This window comes from Neoarius graeffei, chromosome 15 (genome assembly GCF_027579695.1).
Source record: "Neoarius graeffei isolate fNeoGra1 chromosome 15, fNeoGra1.pri, whole genome shotgun sequence".
NCBI lineage: Eukaryota > Metazoa > Chordata > Actinopteri > Siluriformes > Ariidae > Neoarius > Neoarius graeffei.
Window position 1 is genome coordinate 66,375,625 of NC_083583.1, and position 26,271 is coordinate 66,401,895.

Genomic DNA, 26,271 nt, shown 5'->3' on the forward strand with positions numbered 1-26,271 from the left:
TTAGCTTTATTTGTTACAAATTTGAGAAGGGGTGTGTAAACTTTTTATATCCACTGTACTTGTTTTACAAATGTTACTGTTTTTTATATACACCGATCAGCCATAGCATTAACCACTGACAGGTGAAGTGAAGTGCGTTGATTATCTCATTACAGTGGCACGGGTCAATGGGTGGGATATATTAGGCAGCAAGAAAGAGAACAGTCAGTTCTTGAAGTTGATGTGTTGGAAGCAGGAGAAATGGGCAAGCGTAAGGATCTGAGCAACTTTGACAAATTGTGATGGCTAGATGACTGGGTCTGAGCATCTCCAAAATGGCACATCTTGTGGGGTGTTTGTGGTGTGCAGTGGTTAGTACCAAACAAAAGTGGTCCAAGGAAGGACAACTGGTGAACCAGTGACAGGGTCATGGGTGTCAAAGGCTCATTGAGTCACATGGGGCATGAAGGCTAGCCCATGTGGTCCAATCCCACAGAAGAATTACTGTAGCACAATCCTTTGACACTCATGACCCTGTCACTGGTTCACCGGTTGTCCTTTGGATCCTTGGACCACTTTTGTTCAGTACTAACCACTGCATACCACAAACACCCCAGAAGATGTGCCATTTTGGAGATGCTCAGACCCAGTCATCTAGCCATCACAATTTGTCAAAGTCACTCCGATCCTTACGCTTGCTCATTTTTCCTGCTTCCAACACATCAACTTCAAGAACCGACTGTTCTTGCTGCCTAATATATCCGACTCCTTTACACGTGCCACTGTAATGAGATAATCAATGTTATTCACTTCACCTGTCAGTGGTTTCAGTGTTATGGCTGATCGGTGTGTGTATTTATATGGTTTTCACTGCAAGTACACTTGCAAGTGAACAACTGTTCACACTCGTGGGTAATTTAGATTAGCCAGTTGACCTAATCTGCATGCTTTTGGGAGGAAACCGGAGCACAGGGAGAGGGAGAACATGCAAACTGCACACAGAAAGGCCCCATTCAGCCACGAGACTCGAATCCAGAACCTTCTTGCTGTGAGGCGACGGTACTAACCTCTGCCTGCAACACCGTGCCACTTGTCCCATAAATCATTAAAAAAGCCTTAAAAAAAAAGTCTTTCCTTATTTAATTGTTACTCTGTACCTTTTTTATTTATATTTTTATTGATATTACTGAATGAATTTTCCAAAAATATCATAAAAACATCCAATGTGTAAAAACGTGTTTCTATTATTGTTGTTGTTGATTGATTTTGTTTTTGTATTAATACATTTGCCAAACAATAGTTTGTTTGATTGTCAGCCATTTTGATTTGTGCAGTTTCTTTCTAATTAAAAGCATTGTACACATTTGTACCTGTTTGTTATCCATTCCTATGTAAATGTATAGGGTGTTTAAAAACATTGATATTATTTGAGATGTAAATATCCCAGAAACTACCTAGGCAAATGAAACTGGACAAGCTCAATGCTGAGCAATATAAGATTTATTCCTCAAAAATTGAATGAGAAATTCAAAGGTATGTGGATTCCATGAACAATTTTACAAATTTTCGACTTGTTCGACTGTGTTCATGCATACTCTAACACACAAAACACCTTTTCTTTTCCAGTGAATGGCATTTCTCTACCTAAAAAGATAAAACAAAACTTTAAACATAAAATTTTGACCTGTTTCCACATGTGCTGTTAAAATTTGAGTTGAATTGAAGGAGAATTGGCAAAGTTATTAGATTGTGAAATAATATCAAAATTTTTGAAACACCCTGTATAATGAGGAAATGTTTATGCACGATCGTATTTTGTTGAAATATGAGGGACAGATGTGTAGCAGCAGTGCGTAATGAAACTCTCTGCTGCAAGACGTGGCTCAGACTGTCGCACGCCATGACACAGAGACAAATGATTATCATATACGATCGTGTGAGACACCAATCACACTTAATTAAAATTTAAAATTTAAAATTAAAATTAAAATTTAACACTACTGCGCTGTTAAATACTCTAATCAGAAGGCATGCTCTCTGACAGTAGTTCCAGCTGTTATATAACATATAACTGTTTATATGTTCTTTATATTTTAATGTCAAACTTATTATAATATAAATTTATTTTAAAATATATTTTGTTGGGGCGGCACGGTGGTGTAGTGGTTAGCACCGTTGCCTCACAGCGAGAAGGTCCGGGTTCGAGCCCCGTGGCCAGCGAGGGCCTTTCTGTGCGGAGTTTGCATGTTCTCCCCGTGTCTGCGTGGGTTTCCTCCGGGTGCTCCGGTTTCCCCCACAGTCCAAAGACATGCAGGTTAGGTTAACTGGTGACTCTATATTGACTGTACGTGTGAGTGTGAATGGTTGTCTGTGTCTATGTGTCAGCCTTGTGATGACCTGGCGACTTGTCCAGGGTGTACCCCGCCTTTCGCCCGTAGTCAGCTGGGATAGGCTCCAGCTTGCCTGCGACCCTGTAGAACAGGATAAAGCGGCTAGAGCTAATGAGATGAGATATAGTTTGTTCTAATAGGTTACTGTTTCTATAGTAACAGCCCTTTCAACAGGGATCTGGATCACAAATGTTCAGCGTAATTTATGATTGATTTTAAATGTTTTTTCTTTTTTGAATTGCTGTTATTTAACAAATGAAAACATTACCATTTCTGTTAGGAGATATTTATTTTGGAGTCTCGGGTGTCGGTGTGTTGAAATGTGTACATTTTCCGACACAGGAAAGTCTTCAGGATGGGAGTTTATGCTTCTCGGTTTCTCAGAAACATCACAAGCTGCTGCATTTTTTTGTCTTATAAACTTGAGAGAGAAAAAAAGAGAACAACTTGGTGAGGGAACAACTTCAGCCCATGCTTTATAAGAGAGTCCACTTCAGGGTGGTAATGTATCCCACCACCCCTCTGTTACAGCACACTTTTGTGGTGTGTCCAATCTCAGTCTCAAAGTTGTAAAAGATGTAAATATTGTATTTTAAATGTATGCAGGCCATACAGCATGTTGTTGATCAGATTATCCGATCCCTGCTGTCAGAAACCATCCACTATCTCATAGGAGAAGAAACCATGGGAAACCATATCACCGATCAGAGATAACATTAAAAGCACTGAGGGGTGAAGTGAATAACATTGATTATTCAAACCACATTCACTGGATATGAGCAATCGCGTGCTCTGATTGATCGGCTACTCTACTACAAGGATATCAACTCATATACCGTGAGTAGAGAAAAACAAAATGGCGAGCGTGTTGCTGAACCAACCAAGGACGAAATAAAAACTCTACTTGAAAACAAAACCCTAAAAAATATTTAAAAAAAAAAGCAACAAAACATGGAATAAAAGTACTTCATAGTAAGAAGGTATCATTTTAAAAAGTTTTCAAGAATTATTATTATCATCATTGTATTTTCCACAAATTGCTCCTGTCATTTTGCCATTTGTTTACATTCTAAGCAGAAATGATTTTGTCGGATGTCTTGTATAAAGTTTTTATTTATCGAATTTGCAAAAAATAAAAATGCTCCATTTCTCAAAATCCAGTGAATGCGGATAGAATAAAACAGTTATTCCACTCAATCTCATTGCACATGGATTATAGCGGCTATAATCCATGTATGACGATGTATGACTTGATTTTGTGGAATAACTGTTCATTATCTCATTACAGTGGCACCTGTAAAGTGGTGGGATATCTCCGGCAGCAAGAAAGAGAACAGTCAGTTCTTGAAGTTGATGTGTTGGAAGCAGGAAAAATGGGCAAAGATCTGAATGAGGTACGAACCACGGTGTAAATATTGTATTTAAAACGTATGCAGGACATACAGTATTCCCAGTGCATGCTCTTGATCAGATTATCTGATCCCTGTTGTCACAAACCATCCATTATGCCATGAGAGATGTTTGAAAGATGACTCAATTTATGATGCTCATATATACAAAGTAAAGAGCTTTTATTTTTGTGTTCATGTCAAAATTCAATAAATATACTGAGACCACCATAATTACTTTCATTGATAATTGAGGCAAACATTAATGTCCATTAAAGTCCAGAATGATTACAGTCCCAACACTAATCATGACCCAATGTTTTTTGTAAGACATCCTAAGCCCTCGAACTAACCGTCCACACTGCCGTTGTGATAAGTAGATGAAGATTAAAGATCTGCTCGGTAGTTGTGATGTAGATCAGGTCACTACGAATCAAAAGGCAGATGCTGTCTTTGGTATAGAATACATACACGCACGGCTTGAGGTGAAAACGTCAAAAAAGAAGTTGCCACAATCACATGACTTCACTTGAATGCGCCTGTCGTCAGAGATGGACAAATTTCGTGTCACCTTTTTGGCTCCTGAAACGTCTTGTGTATATACATTTTTTTTAAACATGCTTCAATGTACAAATTCATCATTATTGACTGCCCTTGTGCTCGCTCACACACACACACACACACACACACACACACACACACACACACACACGGATAAAAGCAGTACACAATAAATTATGCTTATGCTTAACACAAGCAGTGACATACATTTAGAAAGGAGAACAAAAAAAAAACAGGAAATAAATTTGACAGAGGGGGAAAAAAAAAGCTTGCACAGTCGGTTAAAAATTGATCAAATGACCAAACGGGCTGAACCACAAATACAAAGTGAGATTCCTTTCTGATTTTAGTGTCTCACGACATTGTTAAGTACTGGTCAAGATGAAAAATGAACTGTACATGCTGGAAAAAAAAAAAAGCAAACCAGAGGAAGTGATTTCTTTCTTTCTTTCTTTCTTTCTTTCTTTCTTTCTTTCTTTTTTATATAAGAATTCATTGCTTTACAACTGCAGTTTATTACACCTCCACTTTACATCACAGTTCTCTCCCACATGACCACATGAATGTAAACACCTCTGCTTAGTTGCATTACATTAATACTTTATATATATATATATATATATATATATATATATATATATATATATATATATATAAACATTTTTCTACATGTTATAGTTCACATCGGCACAGTTAGCTAGCATGGTAATAAAGTAAGGCAAGACTCACATAATACTGACAATAAAGGCTGTTTGTTTGTTTGTTGGGTTTGTTCCATAGCAGGCTTTGGTCTGATTTGGACTGAGGCAGTTTTTCTTTGTTTCATCTCCGCTCTGCAACAGTATCTTCCACATGAGGGGGTTTGAGGGACAAAAAAAAAAAAAGGTGTCATTCTTCATCTTAAAGTTTTATAGTGTTCCTTTTTCCAACACTGTAAACCCATCAGTGAAACCATTCTGATAAATGTAACTATTTAATAACTTAGAAATGAAATAACAAGTACTGGTACAGAGGTAAAAAGTTCATAAACTGACTTTTTTTTCAGAGGAGGAAATGCTTGTGCATGTTTTAACCTCTTTGAGGAAGAGGAAGAAAGTCCTGCTATTTGGACAGATACAGTATATAGTGTTTGGGTCATGACAGTCAATGATGGTCATGACGTACGCATGTTTCTGGTGAGGTGAAGTGTCTCTGTGGGCGTTTCATCACTCTACAGCTCAAGCTCTATCACAAGTGGAGCCGTCTGACTGGCTGTCAAGAGAAATGACACGTCCAAGTCTTGGAGAAGAAATGAAATGCGCCGCCCATCTCAGACCTTCGTGCTTTCAGTCTCAGTGAGGGAAAATGATTACAGTTTAAAGTTTAGCTGCTCACAAAACAGGAGACGTTTTGCAAATTTATTACAACTGTACCAAGTGATCAGAAGTCAGTACATCACCGTTCTGTTGGACTGGAGGCTCCTCAAGCTCATTTTCAAGTGTTTATTGACTCCTTGTCAATAACCGTCTCTGTTTTTGGCCCAAACCACGGAATCGTCATGAACAGTTCAGCGCAGCGTAATCACAGCACTGATGTGTAGAGGCATGTTTCGATGCTGTAGCTGCTGATGATGCTGGACTGGAAGAGTGTTGTCTGGGAGCATTGTGTCAATTCAGAAACGCTTCAGTGCTCAGGCGCGTTTTGCATGCAGCATCTCAATGAGCAGGTTGTTGCAGGGCACGTCGCCGTTCAGGTGCTTGTAGTAAAGATATTCCTCGGCCTGCAGGCTGATGGCGCGGATCTCAGGCAGTCGCAGCAACAGCTGGCCGAATTTATCTGTCTGCTGTGGGTAGTTACACATGACGTAATCGAGCAGTGCTGCGTTCACCTGCTCCTGAACGCTCTCCACCAGGTGGAAATTCTCCAGGTTCTTCACATCTAAGGAGACCAGGTGAGACAGATTAAATAAAAAACGATGAGACTATACTCACATTTACACTTTAATACACTGGTTTAATGCAAACAAATCACCATCAGATAATAGAGCAATTAATAAAATTGTTGTATTTCTATGAAAATGCTATGAATCAACAATTTTATCGCATAATTGGAGGAAATGCATAGCTATATGTACCGGTACAGCTATCTTGTTTCATAAAGATTTTTCTGTTTGTTTTACAATTAGCGTTTCCCAGCCTGTAGCTTATCAGGTTTATTAGATGTTAAAGCACCTATTTTTTTAAATTAACCTATTATAATAATCGGCAAAGTTTGTTTGTTTGTTTGTTTGTCTTGAGCTAACTTCGCCATTTCTCTCCGGATTTTCACCAAATTTGGCAAGTAGGTCCGGGGATGACCTGGAATTTTGTGGATATAGACAAAATTCATGTATGGGCCCCAGGGAGGTCCCGGGGGGGGGGGGCACAACATCCATCCACCCCCTCCCTCAATGCCTCTCACATTACATTACACGACAGATCTTCACTAAACTTGGCACATAGGTACAGGAGCTAGCCACAATTTGGCAGAACTCAGAAATTCCATATTTGGGCCCCAAGGGGTCCTCGGTGGGCCCCTGGGTAATGGATGTTTGGATTTTTGTTTGTATTGGGTTAACATCACCATTTCTCGACGGATCCTCACCAAATTTGACACGGAAGTCTGGGGGCAACCCAGAATTTTGCAAAACCTGGGCAACGCCAGGTAACCTGCTAGTGTTTTATATTATTTAAAAAAAAGATCATTCTTTTTCTACCTTAAAAATATCAAAGAGTACAGATTCTGTAGATAAGCATAAGATCACAACATTTAGCAGGAAGATGCAGCACAACACCACTAGCAAGTGAAAGGCTCTAAATCAGTTAAATGGTGGCGCTATATACAGTATAGTGGTGTATTTTATACCTCAACCACTTCTACAGCCAGACTTTTTTCCCCCAGGCTGCTTTGTTTAGTGTTTGAGATAATCCTCACAAAATACTGAAGCTATTTTCTTGAGCCAGTCATGATTTTTTTTCTGCTCTCTGAGCTCTTGGGTCATATATTAGCAAAACCTGAACCTTGAACATGTTCACAATATGTCCACGGTATGTTTGTTATAGTTCATTTTAAATTTATTAAACACAGAAAAGCTTTGTGTGGTCACAACCAAATGTGCTTCGTGTTGAAACACTGTGCAAAGAGACTGTGTTCTATATCTACAGTGAGTCATGGTGCTTGGACCCCCGATGATTGCTGCTCGTGGTTTTATATATATATATATATATATATATATATATATATATATATATATATATAATCATTACAGCTTGTTGAATTGGAAGCAGACATACAAGCAGACTGGCCACTTTAATAGGAAATTGTTGTTGATTCTAAGATCCCTGTTTTTGGCTGCAGTGGAACCCAGTGTGTTGTTCTGTTCTGCTGTTGCATGCTGAGATGCTTTTCTGCTTACCACGGTTGTAAAGAGTGATTATATGAGTTATTACTGTATATCCTTCCTGTTAGCTCAAACCAATCTGGCCATTTTCCTCTGATCTCTCATCAACAAGGCATTTGTTTTCACAAGGCTTGTTGTACTCGAGTCCAACTCGTGCCGTAATTTTAAGGACTTGTGACTTGACTTGGACTTGTGACTTGACTAGGACTTGAACAATGACAACTCGGACTTGAACTCAGACTCATGCATTAACTGCATTCGAACTCATAAATCGGAATCGAGGACTCAGATTTCTTCTTTATTTTTTGTAACATGCCATGATAATTTGGCACAAGATATTTATATCTACATTAATTTTTGTACTAATTTCGTGCAAGTGAGTCGCACCTGCGCGCCATGGTGTGTGAATCAGATAGACTCTCGTGCACTCCGGACAGCACGTGCACTGTAAACGAGTCGCACCTGCACAGGATTAAGGCACAATCAGCGCACCTATATAAAAACTGTGAAAATACACTTACTTTGCGAAGTATTGAGTTGCGTTGCTGACACATTACCGAGCCTTATTTCCTCATTTGGTTTCCTGATCCCTGATTTCCTGTTTCTTGCCTTTGATTCTGCCGAGTCTGTTTGTGCCTTGCTTGACCTGTTGTCTGTTTCACTGTTTTACGATTTTGCCTGCTGTTTGGGATTGTTTACCTGTCTTCGCTTGTATTAATAAACACACCTTCTGCACTTACATCTGTCTCCCAACCATCTCTGACAGAATACTTCAGACTCCCTGACAAAGAGAATGCACATTCACCTGTTCATACATCATGTTCAGGAACAAACTAATGTTTATAGCACTGAAACAGCCACCATCAAATGGTACGGTTGGAGTCTTGTTCTCGGACTCGACTCAAAATTTTTTTTAATGACTTGGACTTGACCACTGGGGACTCAAGACTGGACTCGGACTCGAGGTTTAGTGACTAGACTACAACACTGGTTTTCACCCACAGAACTGTCACTCACTCACTCACTCACTCACTCACTCACTCACTCACTCTGTGTTTTTTGTTTTCCGCACCATTCTGTGTAAACTCTAGAGACTGTTGTGTGTGAAAACCCCAGGAGATCAGCAGTTTCTGAAATACTCAAACCAGTCCATCTGACTCAAACCAACACCCATGCCACAGTGAAAGAAAGTCACACTTCACTGTGAGATCACAATTTTTCTCATTCTGATGTTTGAACATTGTGAACATTAACTGAAGCTCTTGATTTGTATCTGTATGAATTGATGCATTCCATTTGATGTGTTCCTTATAAAGTGGCTGATGAGTGTATGAGCCAGCCCACCTTTTTGGTGTGTTTTGTTTTCTGTGCCGAGTCTGTTCAGGGATTTTAACTGAAAAAGGAATCAAGGGTGTCCTGCACTGAGAAAACGTGAGTTCTTCAGATTCTGTAGATTACTGAACGACTGTTGATGGCTGACTTCTGAGAGTTCTACTTTCTTCACTGTTATTGTTTAGCTCATTTCATTGTGGACATGTTAAGTATGAGGCGTTAATGAATCACTCGTGAATGACTGACTCTAGTCAAGATCAGAGAGGCTGTACAATGTGATCTTTTATTAATTTCTTTGACCTGAGGTTCAGTAGGAGAGCAGCCATCTCTGTACACTTCCCCTGACACCACCGCGTGATTGGAGAAGTGCCTGGACTTGCTGGGCCACGGTTAATGAGGCAGCTGGCACTGCCGGTCCTGCCAAAATAATCAAAATTGTTCCAGCCCCCAGAAAGAAACACAGGATGGCCAGTAGAGAGAGAGAGGAGGGGTCAGATATTGTTCAGTGTGTAATGAGGTCTGTAGAACAAGCGCGGAGTCCTTCACGGCCCCGACAAGGATGTTCTCCCTGACCCCTGAGTGATGCTGGTGGGCAAAGCTCAGGTTTGGAGGTGGGGTCTATCAAGATGCAACCAATTATGAACCCTTTGCTCCACCCCTGTGAATATTAACCCCAGCACTTAACAAAACAGGGAAATAAAACATGCTCCTTTTACCATGTCACTCCTTTTCTCGGGGGTGGAAATACTAGAAAGCATTATATCATAGTATCATATATGTGTGTGTTCCTGTGAACCGAGGTCTTATTTGATGCCCTAATGAAAGCGTGTTATGAAGATTGTTTGTAAAATGCTCCCGGGTTTTCAGTGAACATTTCTAAGGCTAGTTTGTCAGGCTTTTGTATTTTTAAAACAAATTAAAGAAAATTATACCAATAACAATGATTTTAATTGCTAATTATTGTAGGCTACATTTAAAAGAAGGGGGGGGGGGACCAAAAGGGGGTTAAAAAAAGACCGCTCAACAATAACGGCTTGCTTTTTTCGCCTTTAAGCAAAAAGCAAGGTTTCTGAGAGAGCATTACTGTTTGTTTAATTTCTTCCCAGCAAGAAATCCAAGATAATGCCTTACTGACAACAAGAGAGAATGGAGAGAAACAGCAGTTTCTTTTCAGTCAGGTTAAAACGGTACACGATAAACACTCCTATCTTCTATCTATCTCTCTTCGAACGTTTCGCCACTGTGGGACTAATTATGAACTTTTTACATGAAACAGCCTCAGTGCGCTGGAAGACTGTGCTGAAGCTCGACTCCAGACCCTTAGGTTCTGTGTGATACGTTGTTCATTTCACTGGCAATCATGCCACATGACCCCTCGTATCTACTTCTTGCCTCCATCCATGAGATTTGGAAACATATCAGATTACAATGTATAGATACATATAAAGGATTTGTTAGATAGAAGTTATTGTTTGTTTGTTTGTTTTAAATTCATAATAGAGCAGTGGCTACAATTATCGACACCTTAACGATCTTTTGGCTGTTGCAAAAGTAGAAAAGAAAATACGTAAATTATGCACGAATAATTACTCAAAGTTCCACTGGAAAAAAATGAGTTGATTCCCGATTACTTAGCGTATCAGATCACGTGACACTGTTTCACAATTATCGACACCTTTATCCACAGTTATCGACACCGTTCCATAATCATCGACACCCAGATGATTATTTATTAAAAAAAATGGAACGTGGTATTAACAAAACAGTTTTTATTTAAAATTTGTTTTACATAAACTTATATTGGGCGGCACAGTGGTGTAGTGGTTAGTGCTGTCGCCTCACAGCAAGAAGGTCTGGGTTCGAGCCCCGTGGCCGGCGAGGGCCTTTCTGTGCGGAGTTTGCATGTTCTCCCCGTGTCTGTGTGGGTTTCCTCCGGGTGCTCCGGTTTTCCCCACAGTCCAAAGACATGCAGGTTAGGTTAACTGGTGACTCTAAATTGACCGTAGGTGTGAATGTGAGTGTGAATGGTTGTCTGTGTCTATGTGTCAGCCCTGTGATGACCTGGCGACTTGTCCAGGGTGTACCCCGCCTTTCGCCCGTAGTCAGCTGGGATAGGCTCCAGCTTGCCTGCGACCCTGTAGAATAGGATAAAGTGGCTAGAGATAATGAGATGAGAATGAGACATTTTGTTAATCATTCGTTGTTGTTTGTATTAATTTCTAGTTTTGTAGTTTACCAATAAATGTCAACAGGGAATTGACACTGTAACCACATGAAAATCCAGGTCAAAGGTCGCAGGTCATTCCTCAAACCAAAATATAAAATGTCTACGGATATTGTAATATGTGGTAGATATTTACAACAAACTGAAAAAAAAATCTGAATGGAATAGAAAAATCTGAATATTTCAAGCATGTAATTTTTTATATGCGAGGAATTTAATTCTAGTCTAATTCTATTTATTGCAATCAGATTCCAAACACTCTATAAGCATTCCATTCTGTTATGAATCAGAAAAAAATTAGAATAAATCACAGCACTTTTATTTATTTTTTAAAAATACTTCATCTGCTTCAACAATGTTACACAAAGATCGATCCATAACAGTTGTAAATATCACTTAATTCCACAGGGTGTCGATAATGGTGGACACCGGTGAAAGTGATCACTATTAACACCTCACGTGACTTCCCAAACGCACGTTTAGATACAAAATGGCGACTGTCAAATGAAAGAGTAAGAAACAAAGTAGGTTTCGACGAGGAGATCATGAAATATTGGTGAATTTGATCAGTAAAAACATGTCCATGATCTTTCCACTATGCTTACCTGTGATGATAATGTCCAGGTTTTCCTCAAATTGCTGATTGTACTGAAAAAAATTCCATCTCCGATAACGAGCTGTGTCATCAGCCGACAAGATCCAAGGGCGAGGCGGGTCTTCCGGTTGATTAATTAACCAATAATAACTGTTGTAACTGAAACTCACCTTTGTAAAATTGTTTTTTGGTAAATCTGAAAAGGTGTCGATAATTATGGACTGTCGATAATTGTAGCTACCGCTCTAGTATACTTAATATACTATATCATGACTTCAGTAGACTTTCATAGATTGTAGATACATAATACAGATTTTCTTTTTAAAGCGTATTGATTGATTTCATTGTTTAGTTTCCATTTTGGAAATGAAGATATACCTGAGAATGGATTTTACTCGAAACAAAATTCTAACCAAAAATATAACATGAAATCTGTAAAGCAAATAATGAACTCGAGGATTATCTTTTAGATTAAAGAAACCTGAAACCTAATCAAACGCCATGCTGATTGGCAGCACAGCAAAGAAACCTGACAGTTTCAGGAAGTGTGTGTGTGTGTGTGTGTGTGTGTGTGTGTGTGTGTGTGTGTGTGTGTGCGTGCGTGCACGTTTGTGCGTTTGTGACATGTAGATTTTGGTGGTGTTTACAATTTCTGAGAAGTCAGTTTCAAAGGGCAATGTGCTTTCTGCCCAGTGTGTTCTCTCCTCTTTTACTTTTTATGGTCAGCTGTAATCGTGTAATCAGTCAAACCTGCACCTTGTCATTTTTATTCATCATTAACCCGACCGCTTGATGGACGCCAATCAAAGACGGGGGTGGTGCTGACCCTGCCCCCTCGCCCACAGTGTACTCACGGAGGCCCCCTGCTTCCTCTCTCTCTTACACACACGCACCCACCCACCCACCCACCCACCATGTAAAACTGCAGCCAATGCCCGCCTGGTCATCATCCAACATTATTTACCCAATGGCTAAACCATGTGAGTGTTTGTCTGTGCTGAGTGCTGCAGAACAAATCACACCACGTTACACACTGAGCAGCCAGACATGCTTGGATGTAAGAGCAATAAGCTTTTTTTTTTTATTTTATTTTATAAATTGAGGCCTTCCCAATACCCATGATACACATGGGTTCAAAAACATAATCCACAAACAAGCTGGCGAGGTCAGAAAACAGAAAACTACTCCAGGTAGGAGTAAACACAAGGAACTAGGAATAGGAAGTGAAAGAACAACACTAACACTAGAGACATGAGTTTACAAGTAATAGCAAGAGATAAACAAGAAGCAGGTGGAAATAATAACCAGGGAGCATGGCCAGGGCACAGCAATAACTCAGCCTGTTCCATGAATGACATAAATACGTAGCATAAATATTTGTGTTGTGAAATTTATTCAAAGGTCATATCTTGTTTTTGGAAAGCGTCAACAATATGTCAATCTTCTCATCGTGCTCCTTTTACCTCAGGCTCTTCAAGTGGCTACCAATCTACAGTCATACGTCTACAGTCAGGCTCACAATGCTTTCTTCATTCATCCATCCATCCATGGACGCCATGTTTTGTCTCACTAATTCACTCGCATTTTCATTTGAGTAGAATACGAGCTAATGGTTGTTTGTCTCTGTGTGTCAGCCCTGCAATGACCTGGCGACTTGTCCAGGGTGTACCCTGCCTCTCGCCCGTAGTCAGCTGGGATAGGCTCCAGCTTGCCTGCGACCCTGTACAGGATAAGCATCTACAGATAATGGATGGATGGATGGATGGATAGAATACGAGCTCAAGGAGGAATGTTGATTCTGAAATACAGTATTGATTAAGTGTGGGGCTACTTATATACGCATCATATGTGCACTGCTCCAGGTGGTGCTTTTAACACAAACGCAAGCTGTTCATTATTAGCAGGATGTTGGTCGCCTGCAGCTCGTTTTTTCTTTTGCTGTCTAAACAAACTTCTTCTCTTTCTGCCTGTCTTTCGCTCCTCTGTTAATGATGCATATCAATGACGGGAGATCTTCTCTGTTTTTTCCAAGGGGTTACCTTACTAAGCTGCGAAGAGCCAGAAGGAAGAGTGGATGATTTTTTTTTGGTCAGCATTGTCAGAATGGAGCACGAAGGCTCAATCTGCTGCTCCTTGGCCGTTCCAGTGGGACCACGAGGCCCAGAGTGTCCCATTTCTGTGAAAGTGAATTAAACAGGACTGCTCCAGCTGGGGATACATTAAGTCCAATTGCCAGTGGGTTATGCAGGTAGAGGAGACGTCTGGGTTGCCCAAGGAGAGGTTTAACCCACTCTGCTTGCCACATGGAGGGGGCAAATTTGAGTGTGCGTGTGTGTGTGTGTGGGGAAATCGCCTTAGGTGTGATGAAATAAACACTAGAAATATCAGCAAGCCCTTCTTTTAACAAACACTGGCCATGAGGTGCTGTGCTTCTTCCTCAGGTCAGGGGAAGTACATTTGCATCTATTTATTCATCACTGAGCCATCTTGAACATTGTTAAGCACTACGTGTGCCATGAATAATTATTAACATAATTAATTTGGGTCAGGATTTGTTTAAAAAAAACCACTTTTATGCAACTGGAAATCAGAACAAAGATTTTCATTGAGATTGACCTTTTTTGAAGCAGTTAAGAAAGTTTTAAACTTCAAACTTAATTTTGAATAAAAACTCTGGAAAAAGTTGGTGGAAAAAGCCAATATCATGATACGAATTAACAAACAATATGGATCATGGATTGAAGTGGAGAATGTGCTTGTGCTCTCTCTCTCTCTTAACCCTCTGGAGTGTCTGGGTTACATCCTGCCCATCTTCTCACCCACTAATTACATGCAACCAAGAGTAAAGGGGAATATCAGTATCTTCTTGCTTACAATAAAGTGACAGAAAATCATTCAGAGGTCAACTATCCCCCTAAACTCCTAGAGCGGCCCCCAAAACCCAGCCATAATACAAACCACAAACCTAATGAGGTCATTAAAGTATACCACCCATCAATATTGTTTTTTATTTTCCCCTTTTTTTGAAGAATATGAATGAATAATTCACCAGAGCGCCTGGGGATGTATATTTTCTGAGTGAAGGACAGTTAATCCATAATGTGATCGGTCCGCTACAAAAAGAGACACATTCCCTCTATTCCCTACTCTTACACTTAATTATCGAACATTGCTTGTGCTGACTAAAGAAACAGATACCTTCACATCTTTTCTCCAAAGATCGCGTCTCTCTCTCTCTCTCTCTCTCTCTCTCTCTTTCTCTCTCTCAAATCAACACTTAATCTGCTAGGATATTATGAAAGCCATGAGTGTAAATTTGAGTTTAATTTATTCCACCAAGTGAGTAGCTCTGGTCTCTTTTAGCTCACGGGTAATATAACATGACATATTTGTAAGCTGCCTGTCAAAGTTGGACTAATTTATGATGCTGTACTGTCAGTCTGTACATTTCCAGCATTTCTGCTAATAATAAAAAAAGGAAAACAATATATAATTTAAGATTGTATACGTATAAACCAAAGTGCAACACTGCAAGTCACACAATACTTATAATACACAGTACTTATAATAATCACTGATTAAATCCACTTTTCATTTACTTCATTTAGATTAAACTTTTATTCAAAGCCAGATTTTCCATCGCCAATATTCAATATGTGCAACCTGCTTCATAATCTGCTTCATAAATGAGAGATCTGGAACACTCCCTGACTCTACTGCTAACCAGAAAGACACTGGACACCCTACTGGGACCAGCTCACTCCAGGCTTGGTGGATTCCCCGTCCATAAATGGAACTGGAATATTGGGAAGCACCAATATCGAAACGAATGCATTTATAAGCGAGCGCCAAGCCCCAGCCCCTACATGGCACTTTCTGGACTTGTGGTTTTACGTTACAGGTAGACTGATGATGCTGCATTTTTTCCAGTTGGAAGACAGGGCAAGCATTCCACAGCTTTGTTCCCTTAAATATACGACAGCATTGCAATAGAAGAAGGACAAGAGAGCGGGCCGGAGCAGCTGTCGACTCATTCGTGTCTTTGTGTTTAATCACCATCTCTAGTTTCAGATGGTCTCATGCTCAAGCCAGAGCTTCAGTTTGAGGCGGTCTGTGTGGGAAAGCAGAAATACACCTCCCTTACCCTCGTCTGTAGTTGGTGAAAGAATAAGATGAATAGTATTCTGGTGTTAATATGATCCTCCTTAAAATGTCAGACATCAAAACTATGAAATAACATCTGGAACATAGATGGAATTATGTGGGAAACAAAAAAATGTTAAAAAATTAAAATATATTCCACATTTTAGATTCTTCAACGTATCCAGCACCTTGATGATGCTTTGCACACTATATCACTTGGAATGCTTTTCAATTCAAGGTGTGTCTCATCAAAAGTTAATTAGTGGACGAGTTTCTTACCTTCTTAATGCATTTGTGTTCATCAAACAGTAAATAGGAAATAATAAAAATACAAGTGATAAAATATTCCACAACTGTAGTAATACATATTATGTCAAGAACCAAACAACTAAGTAAAGAGAAACAACATCCATCATTATTTTAAGACATGAAGCAACTTTTAATTAATAAAAATAAAGAAAAATGACTGAATTAGAAGGAGCGTCGCTTCAAAGGTGCAACAGTGATCTGTAACATAAGTAATTTTATCTTAAGTAAGATTTTCCAAATCCTCTTGTTAAATATATAAAAAGGATACTGTTTAATTCTAATATTAATCAGAAATAATATACAATTGAGTGGTGTGAGGCCATTACAGATCCAGGAGTGGTTCATTCCAAAATATTATACTGAAATAATTTTCCAGTGATGGCAATTTTTATTCATTACAGAAATGGACTTTTTATCCATATATATATATATATATATATATATATATATATATATATATATATATATATATACAGTTATTCCATGAAACTGAGTCGTACATGAGCTGATAGCCGATGAGGCGCGTAGCATCGAGTTGTCTATAATCCATGTACGAAGAGATTGAGTAGAATACCTGTTTTATTCTATCCATATTCACTGGATTTTGAGAAACTGAACATTTTTATTTTTTGCTAATTCAATAAATAAAAACTTCGTACAAAGCAAAGACTATAAACAAAGAATGTAAACAAATTGGCGAAATGACAGGAGCAATTTGTGAAAAATGCGATAATAATTCTTGAAAAATGAAAGATATTTTCTTACCATCAAATACTTTTATTTCATATTTTGTTACTTTTTTTTGTATTTTGGGGGGGTTTGTTTTCAAGTCGAGTTTTTATTTCATCCTCGGTTGGTTCAGCAACACGTGCCGCCATTTTGTTTTTCTCTACTCACAGTATATGAGCTGATATCCTAGTAGTAGAGTAACCAATCAGAGCGTGTGATTGCTCATATCCAGTGATATGTGTGTGTGTGTGTGTGTGTGTGTGTGTGTAGATAGATAGATAGATACTGCGAGTTGGCCTAGTGGTTAGCGTGTCTGCCTTTTGATCAGGAGATCGTGAGTTCTATTCATGGTCTGGTCATACCAAAGACCATCATAAAAATGGTACCTACTGCTCTCTGGCAAGGCATGCTGCAATACAGATGCGAGTGGGGAGTCAAACTCTTGTGGTTACCAGAGGACTAGCCCCCCTCTGTAATCCTAGCTATGTAATAGGCAAGAGGCCGAGGAATATGGAAACGGAGATCGATGCTGCCACATGGCGTGGGAAGGGGCTTTTGATATATATATATATATATATGTGTGTGTGTGTGTGGGCGGCACGGTGGTGTAGTGGTTAGCGCTGTCGCCTCACAGCAAGGAGGGCCGGGTTCGAGCCCCGTGGCCGGCGAGGGCCCTTCTGTGCGGAGTTTGCATGTTCTCCCCGTGTCCGCGTGGGTTTCCTCCGGGTGCTCCGGTTTCCCCCACAGTCCAAAGACATGCAGGTTAGGTTAACTGGTGACTCTAAATTGACCGTAGGTGTGAATGTGAGTGTGAATGGTTGTCTGTGTCTATGTGTCAGCCCTGTGATGACCTGGCGACTTGTCCAGGGTGTACCCCGCCTTTCGCCCGTAGTCAGCTGGGATAGGCTCCAGCTTGCCTGCGACCCTGTAGAAGGATAAAGCGGCTGGAGATAATGAGATGAGATATATATGTGTGTGTATATATATATATACAGTGGGGCAAAAAAAGTATTTAGTCAGTCACCAACTGTGCAAGTTCTCCTACTTAAAAAGATGAGAGAGGCCTGTAATTTTCATCATAGGTATACCTCAACTATGAGAGACAAAATGAGGAAAAAAAAATCCAGAAAATCACATTGTCTGATTTTTAAAGAATTTATTTGCAAATTATGGTGGAAAATAAGTATTTGGTCAGTAACAAAAGTTCATCTCAATACTTTGTTATATACCCTTTGTTGGCAATGACAGAGGTCAAACGTTTTCTGTAAGTCTTCACAAGGTTTTCACACACTGTTGCTGGTATTTTGGCCCATTCCTCCATGCACATCTCCTCTAGAGCAGTGATGTTTTGGGGCTGTCACTGGGCAACATGGACTTTCAACTTCCTCCAAAGATTTTCTATGGGGTTGAGATCTGGAGACTGGCTAGGCCACTCCAGGACCTTGAAATGCTTCTTACGAAGCCACTCCTTCGTTGCCTGGGTGGTGTGTTTGGGATCATTGTCATGCTGAAAGACCCAGCCACGTTTCATCTTCAATGCCCTTGCTGATGGAAGGAGGTTTTCACTCAAAATCTCACGATACATGGCCCCATTCTTTCTTTCCTTTACACGGATCAGTTGTCCTGGTCCCTTTGCAGAAAAACAGCCCCAAAGCATGATGTTTCCACCCCCATGCTTCACAGTAGGTATGGTGTTCTTTGGATGCAACTCAGCATTCTTTCTCCTCCAAACACGATAAGTTGAGTTTTTACCAAAAAGTTCTATTTTGGTTTCATCTGACCATGACATTCTCCCAATCCTCTTCAGGATCATCCAAATGCTCTCTAGCAAACTTCAGACGGGCCTGGACATGTACTGGCTTAAGCAGGGGGACACGTCTGGCACTGCAGGATTTGAGTCTCTGGCGGCGTAGTGTGTTACTGATGGTAGCCTTTGTTACTTTTGTCCCAGCTCTCTGCAGGTCATTCACTAGGTCCCCCTGTGTGGTTCTGGGATTTTTGCTCACCATTCTTGTGATCATTTTGACCCCACAGGGTGAGATCTTGCGTGGAGCCCCAGATCAAGGGAGATTATCAGTGGTCTTACACGTATATGTCTTCCATTTTCTAATAATTGCTCCCACAGTTGATTTCTTCACACCAAGCTGCTTACCTATTGCAGATTCAGTCTTCCCAGCCTGGTGCAGGTCTACAATTTTGTTTCTGGTGTCCTTTGACAGCTCTTTGGTCTAGGCCATAGTGGAGTTTGGAGTGTGACTGTTTGAGGTTGTGGACAGGTTTCTTTTATACTGATAACGAGTTCAAACAGGTGCCATTAATACAGGTAACGAGTGGAGGACAGAGGAGCCTCTTAAAGAAGAAGTTACAGGTCTGTGAGAGCCAGAAATCTTGCTTGTTTGTAGGTGACCAAATACTTATTTTACTGAGGAATTTACCAATTAATTCATTAAAAATCCTACAATGTGATTTCCTGGATTCTTTCCCCCCATTCTGTCTCTCATAGTTGAAGTGTACCTAAGATGAAAATTACAGGCCTCTCTCATCTTTTTAAGTGGGAGAACTTGCACAATTGGTGGCTGACTAAATACTTTTTTGCCCCACTGTATATATACACACACACAGTGTGTTTAAATTTTTTTTATATCATTTCACAATCTATTAACTTTGCCAACTCTCGTTCAATTGACCTCAAATTTTAATAGCATGAGTGGAAACAGGTCAAAATTTTATGTTTAATGTTTTTTGTTTTTATCTTTTTAGGTATAGAAATGCCATTCACTGGAAAAGAAAAGGCGTTTTGTGTGTTAGAATACACACGAACACAATCGAACAAGTCGAAAATTTGCGAAATTTTTCATGGAATCCACATACCTTTGAATTTCTCATTTAAATTTTGAGGAATAAATCTTATATTGCTCAACATTAAGCCTGTTCAGTTTCATTTGCCTAGACTATGTAGTTTCTGGGATATTTACATCTCAAATAATATCAAATTTTTTGAAAATTTATATATGCTATAGCAGCTGTAAACAGTTGTTCTCTCACCACCCTCTCTTTTTCCTCTCTCTTAAATGTAATAAGACAAAACAGATTCCTAGAGAGAAATTCTAAAAACTTAAACGCCTCTTTCTTGAAAACTTTCCTGTGGAGGAAAGCATCATACTGACTCTTACAAAGCGCTGACACTGGAGACTCCTTCAAAGCTAAACAAACTTAGAGAAATATAAGAGAGATTTACGTCACCACATTGTTTACGCGCAGCATCTGCAATACAATTCCCTGTGAATTACCTATTACTATAGAAACGCAACCATATTAGAGCTAGTGCATATAAAACCATGCATTGCAGAACTACTTTCAGACTTAGTGTTTTATATATACACCAATCAGACATACCATTATGACCACTGAAAGGTGAAGTGAATAGCATTGATTATCTCATTACAGTGGAACCTGTAAAGGGGTGGGATCTATTAGGCAGCAAGAAAGAGAACAATCAGTTCTTGAAGTTGATGTGTTGGAAGCAGGAAAAATGAACAAGTGTAAGGATCTGAGCAACTTTGACAAATTGTGATGGCTAGATGACTGGGTCTGAGCATCTCCAAAATGACACATCTTGTGGGGTGTTCGCGGTATGCAGTGGTTAGTACTGAACAAAAGTGGTCCAAGGATCCAAAGGACAACCAGTGATCTGGCAACAGAGTTGAAACAGAAAGGTGTCAGCATTAACTTTTTCAACAGTTTGTGCTACAGTAGCTCTTCTGTGGGATTGGACCATATGGGCTAGCCTTTGTACCCCATGTGAATCAATGAGACTTCGACACCCATGACCCCATCACCGGTTCACCAGTTGTCCTTCCTTGGACCACTTTTGTTCAGTACTAATCACTGCATACCGGGAACACCCCACAAGATGTGCCATTTTGGAGATGCTCAAGACCCAGTCATCGAGCCATCACAATTTGTCAAAGTTGCTCAGATCCTTACCCATTTTGCCTGCTTCCAACACATCAACAGAGACCATGAAAACTCATTTAACTCAAATCAACTTACTCTTGCTCTAAATTAAGTTCAGTCATCTGGTAATTTCAGGATAAGTTTGTATTTCCCTTGCAGAATGAACACTATGGTACAGCAGATATTTTACAGTGGATTGAATTTTCATTTGCTTTTGTTTCTTTGCTTGTTTGCGAGCAGCTGAAGAGCTCAGTAAAAGAATAATTATTTGTACCACCAGGGTCACTCTGAAAGGCTCACGTCTGCTCAGTTGTTCAGTGGGTGGATGTTTAACTTGGTGCCTGGCCAGGGTCTATGATCTCCTGCTACATATTTCCCCTCTTGTGAAACCAGCAAGCTTTTATAGATGGTTGTGGCAGTGAAATCTTTCACAGGATCGATTCAGAAATGACAGATTGGGAGGGGTGGAGGTGCAATGCCGCTTGTGTAACATGCTTATAGGTGTTTGTGTGCAATGTTTAAATAATGGCAGGAATCTGATCAATAGAGCCATTTATACAGTGACCATAGCTCTTGTTTTATGCTCCGATCAGCCACATATAGGCGGCCAGCTTCATGCTCCTCACCCAACCACATAACATGCCTTTCTTTATTGATCACAATTGAGCTGGCAAATCTGGCTACGGTGCACCCATAAATACAATATAATATAAGTATTGTGGACTATCCAAGAACTGTAACATCCAGCAGAAGTCAAGAAATCAAAACCAGCAAAACAAAACATAGACAAAGCTACAGACAACAACCTTTAAAACTTAAAAAAAAAAAGTGTTCCTGTAGAGAAAGTGAAATAAAACAACATCAGCCCAATGATCGGATAAACAAAAGGCTTATGTATGTTTGTCCCGGAAGGACTGTGCGTCTCATGAATCTTTAAGGGTGCACTGTTTTGACCGTGGCTCTTGTGTAGCTCTTTCTCTTCAAAAGCATTCCTTCCAATTCAGGTGATAGACAGAAAGTGCAGGGTTTTTTTTCCATTTCAGCTTCTGTAAAGCATAGCTACAAAACGTATTTACATAATTGGCTACATTTCTGTGCTGGTATGACTTGAGAATTGGGATTACTTAAGACAAAAATAAATTAAAAAAAAGCCCAACAGTAAGAAAGATGCTGTTTGTAGTACAGCTTGGCTTCAAATGGCTGAAGAAAACTGATTGGCCATAGGGCATTTTTTTTTGTAAAAAACAAACAAACAAACAAAAAAGAACAAGAAAACACATCAGTACTCAAATGATTGATATTTCCAGTGCAGGTATCAGTTAGGAAATAGCTGACACGTGGAGAGTATGTTGTGGGCTCTCTTGTCTGCTAAGTAGCAACGCGTAGACTGGCCACCGTTTCCTGCAGCTTGTAATAAAAGATGGCCATTGATTTTCTGTAGTTGCTTGTAACTGTTAATGTTGATACATCAATAGCCAAAGGAAAGCACAAGGCTTAATAGGAGCCTGAGAATGTGGAAATACGGGAGGGCCAGGCTCTAAATCACAGAATCTATCCCCCCAATCGATAAGACAGTAACTGCAAGTGTCCCTCTGCTTTCCTAATGTTTTATAATAAACTGACAGCTTGTAATAAGGGTGCGCAAGAGAAAGAGGCAGAGGGAGAGAAATGGAAACGGAACAGGTGGAGAGAGAGCAATATGAGCACATACATCTCATTGGGTCTAGTCTAAATCACATCATCTGGGAACGAAGCGGCTGGAAAAGTTTTGTGAACAAGCACAGTTTCAATCCACAAAGTTACCCAGTTTTCAGTGTGGAGGTGATGGTCATTGTGCTCCAGATATTTTTCTTGAAATAGGACATGTTTTAATATAATAAAAACACATCACAATGTATTGTATATTATATATTATATCCCTCATCAAAAAATTCCTGTGCAGGGATTGGCCAAGGATGGCTCACGTCATGTAAAATAGTTCCACCGTTGGTACTAAGCAATGTATCTCATGACGTCAAAAAAAACAACAAAACAGATATGGGTTAGTCATGGTATATCCTGGATACACCATGAACTGACATCACAATTTCAAGCTACTTGTATACAGCCAACAGCTGTGGCTCCGCAAGCATTGTGTGTGCATATCATGATCATGCATAGTAAGGCAGACAATAGCATGGTACATTGCACGTGCTGCTCCATTGGAAGCATTACATTACTCTTATCCAGAGCAACATACAGAGCAGCCTGGGGAGCAGTTAGGGGCCTTGTTCAAGGCCACTTCAGCCATTCCTGCTGGTCCTGGGAATCAAACCAGTGACCTTTTGGTCCCAAAGCTGCTTCTCTAACCATTAGGCCATGGCTTCCCCAACAAACAACAAACATGGCTGCCTCCAGTGAGTTTATGCCAAGATTCGATCTTAACACTTTTAGTTTGGAATTTTTTGATGAGGGATATAAATCTAATATACCATGCACTGAGAGGCTCCGGTTGAAATTATAGATTCTCTTCGGGTGACTGGCATAGTACTGTTTTCTTCAGGGCTGCACCTCTCACAAAATAATATTATGCCAGTCACCTCAGAGAATCCATAATTTCAACCGGAGCCTCTCAGCACATGGTATATTAGATTATCTCATCTCATTATCTCTAGCCGCTTTATCCTTCTACAGGGTCGCAGGCAAGCTGGAGCCTATCCCAGCTGACTACGGGCGAAAGGCGGGGTACACCCTGGACAAGTCGCCAGGTCATCACAGGGCTGACACATAGACACAGACAACCATTCACACTCACATTCACACCTACGGTCAATTTAGAGTCACCAGTTAACCTAACCTGCATGTCTTTGGACTGTGGGGGAAACCGGAGCACCCGGAGGAAACCCACGCGGACACGGGGAGAACATGCAAACTCCGCACAGAAGGGCCCTCGCCGGCCCCGGGGCTCGAACCCAGGACCTTCTTGCTGTGAGGCAACAGCGCTAACCACTACACCACCGTGCCACCATATTAGATTATTGTACAACAATTAGTTCTGGTCCACTAATCTGATTGCTCGAGCGGCATTCCAAGAGTGCTAATTTTTAGTCCTGGATATGACTTTAAACTGCAACCGGTCCTGGGTCCTTGGGTCCTGGAGGACTTGAGTATTGGGGAAAGTGGAGTTACCCTAAATCACCATTGCCCCCAGGTCTGCTCTGACCCAGAGTGGTAGCACCTGCCTGGGTTCCATCTATGGGTTAAATAGTACATCACCAATAAGGCGCTGGCAGCAGGGTGCTTTTTGGTGCAATGTGGCAGATGAAACCAACAGGGTCAATGGCACAGCACCAGATGGCATCTGGAAGAGCCACGCAAATGGCCAATGGATGGCATCACCTGGCAAGTCAGTTGTCACTGCGGGGCAACTTCCATACCCGTCAGGTCTGTGGCACTTTTGTGCACCACTTGGCATCAGGTCTGGAGGTTCAGAAAGACAACACGATGGGGGCACGACATCATTTGTCTTACCTTACTGTGCAAGGTGCTTCATTAGGAAAGGAGAATAAGTCTGGTGTGGACCTCACGTCCCATCTGCATCTCTGTGCATCCTAATGAAGCAGTCATCATCGCTAGCGATGGACAGCTGCCGCCAACAATGTTTCATGAAAACAGCACTGAGAAGATTCACTCTGCATGTTCACATAAAATTCCACTTCCTATTTCAAAATGGTTACTACAGTGCTAGCAACATCAGCAGCAGACAAGCCAAATGATACTTTTCAGGAATATACTGGACCTTTTGACTTAAAGAGGACTCATTATGGAAATCTCACTTTTTTAGTGCTTGCGCACATACATTTGGGTATCTGGAGCTTACCAACCCACAAACCCTGAAATAAGACACCCGGTCTGTTTCTTTTGTTTTGCCTATTTCAGAAAACATGAGGTTCAACAAGCTGTTCAGATTCGCTCCTCTTTCTATGTCATAAGTGGAGCTCATTAGAATGATCCCACCCCTTCATCTGAGTATCTGCACTCAGGGCTTGAGAACTGCCTTTGTGAATTAATATTCATGACATGATTGGTTGGCAGAAGAGGTGGGTGGGGTGAGCAGTGGCTCATTATCATTTAAAGGAACAGGACGTTCCTCAAAGTGGCTGTTTTGAACAGGCTTGTTTAGACAGGGTGAGAAGGGAGCTGCTGTGTTTTATCCTTGTAGTATTTTGACCAAAACATATCACAGACATTTCATTAAGACCTCAGGGAACTGGGTCAACTTGTGGAAAAGGGGCCACTTTATTACGTATACCCATCCACCTGCACACTCACTGGCCACTTTATTATGTATACCCATCCACCTGCTGTCTGTTTGATGCAGTTCTCTAATCAGAGAGGTTTGATTGACAGCAACACAATGCATCAAATCATGCAGATACAAATCAAGAGCTTCAGTGAATGTTCACAATGTTCAAACATCAGAATGGGAAAAATTGTGATCTCAAAGTATGACTTTCTTCCACTGCAGTATGGGTGATAGTTTGAGCCAGATGGACTGGTTTGAGTATTTTAGAAACTGCTGATGATAGAATGGTGTGAAAAACAAAAAAAACAATGATTGAGTGACAGTTCTGTGGGTGGAAACAAACACCTTCTTGATAAGAGAGATCAGAGGAAAATGGCCAGATTGGTTCGAGCTTTTTTGCCAGGAAGGATATAGTAACTCATATAATCACTCTTTACAACCATGGTGAGCAGAAAAGTATCTCAGCATGCAACAGCAGAAGAACACATTGGATTCCAGTCCTGCAGCCAAGAACAGGAATCTTAGAATCAGGAACAAGTTCCTATTAAAGTGGACGATGCGTGTATATCACCTTTATATGAAAACTCAAATCAGATGAAAAGGGAAAAAGGGTGCCAAATTTACCCGAAACACTTTTAACAGGAATGTACAAATCAGTGTAAGCTAGCCAGACAGCTAGCTGACATGCTTCCTTAATACAGTAGGCAAATTTTCATGGTTGCGCTACAATTTATCAGGTATTTGTGAAATCTTTGATGAGTCGTGCCCCTATATAAAACAAACCAAAAACCCAATTTCAGCCACTGAAGATTGAAATGGCTCAATATTAACTTTCTCTACAATCTCGAGCTTTAGATAAATCCTTAGGATAAGTCTGCATGGGTTATATAGCATATATATCTTGAATAACTTTTTTTTCAATTTATTACAAACTGCTTAACATGACATCACAGGTAAAGAA

The 26,271-nt window shown here is 40.3% G+C and overlaps 1 protein-coding gene across 3 annotated transcripts in view; it reads right to left on the minus strand.

Moving 5' to 3' along the window:
* Nucleotides 1–3,943: 3,943 nt before the first annotated feature.
* nr5a2 (nuclear receptor subfamily 5, group A, member 2) overlaps nucleotides 3,944–26,271 on the minus strand; it is a 75,279-nt gene continuing 52,951 nt past the window's right edge. For all 3 annotated transcript variants that reach the window (XM_060941776.1, XM_060941775.1, XM_060941777.1), the window contains one exon: nucleotides 3,944–6,235. In XM_060941776.1, the coding sequence (XP_060797759.1) occupies nucleotides 5,988–6,235 (248 nt within the window). In that variant the 3' untranslated portion in view covers nucleotides 3,944–5,987. The remainder of the gene's footprint in view (nucleotides 6,236–26,271) is intronic.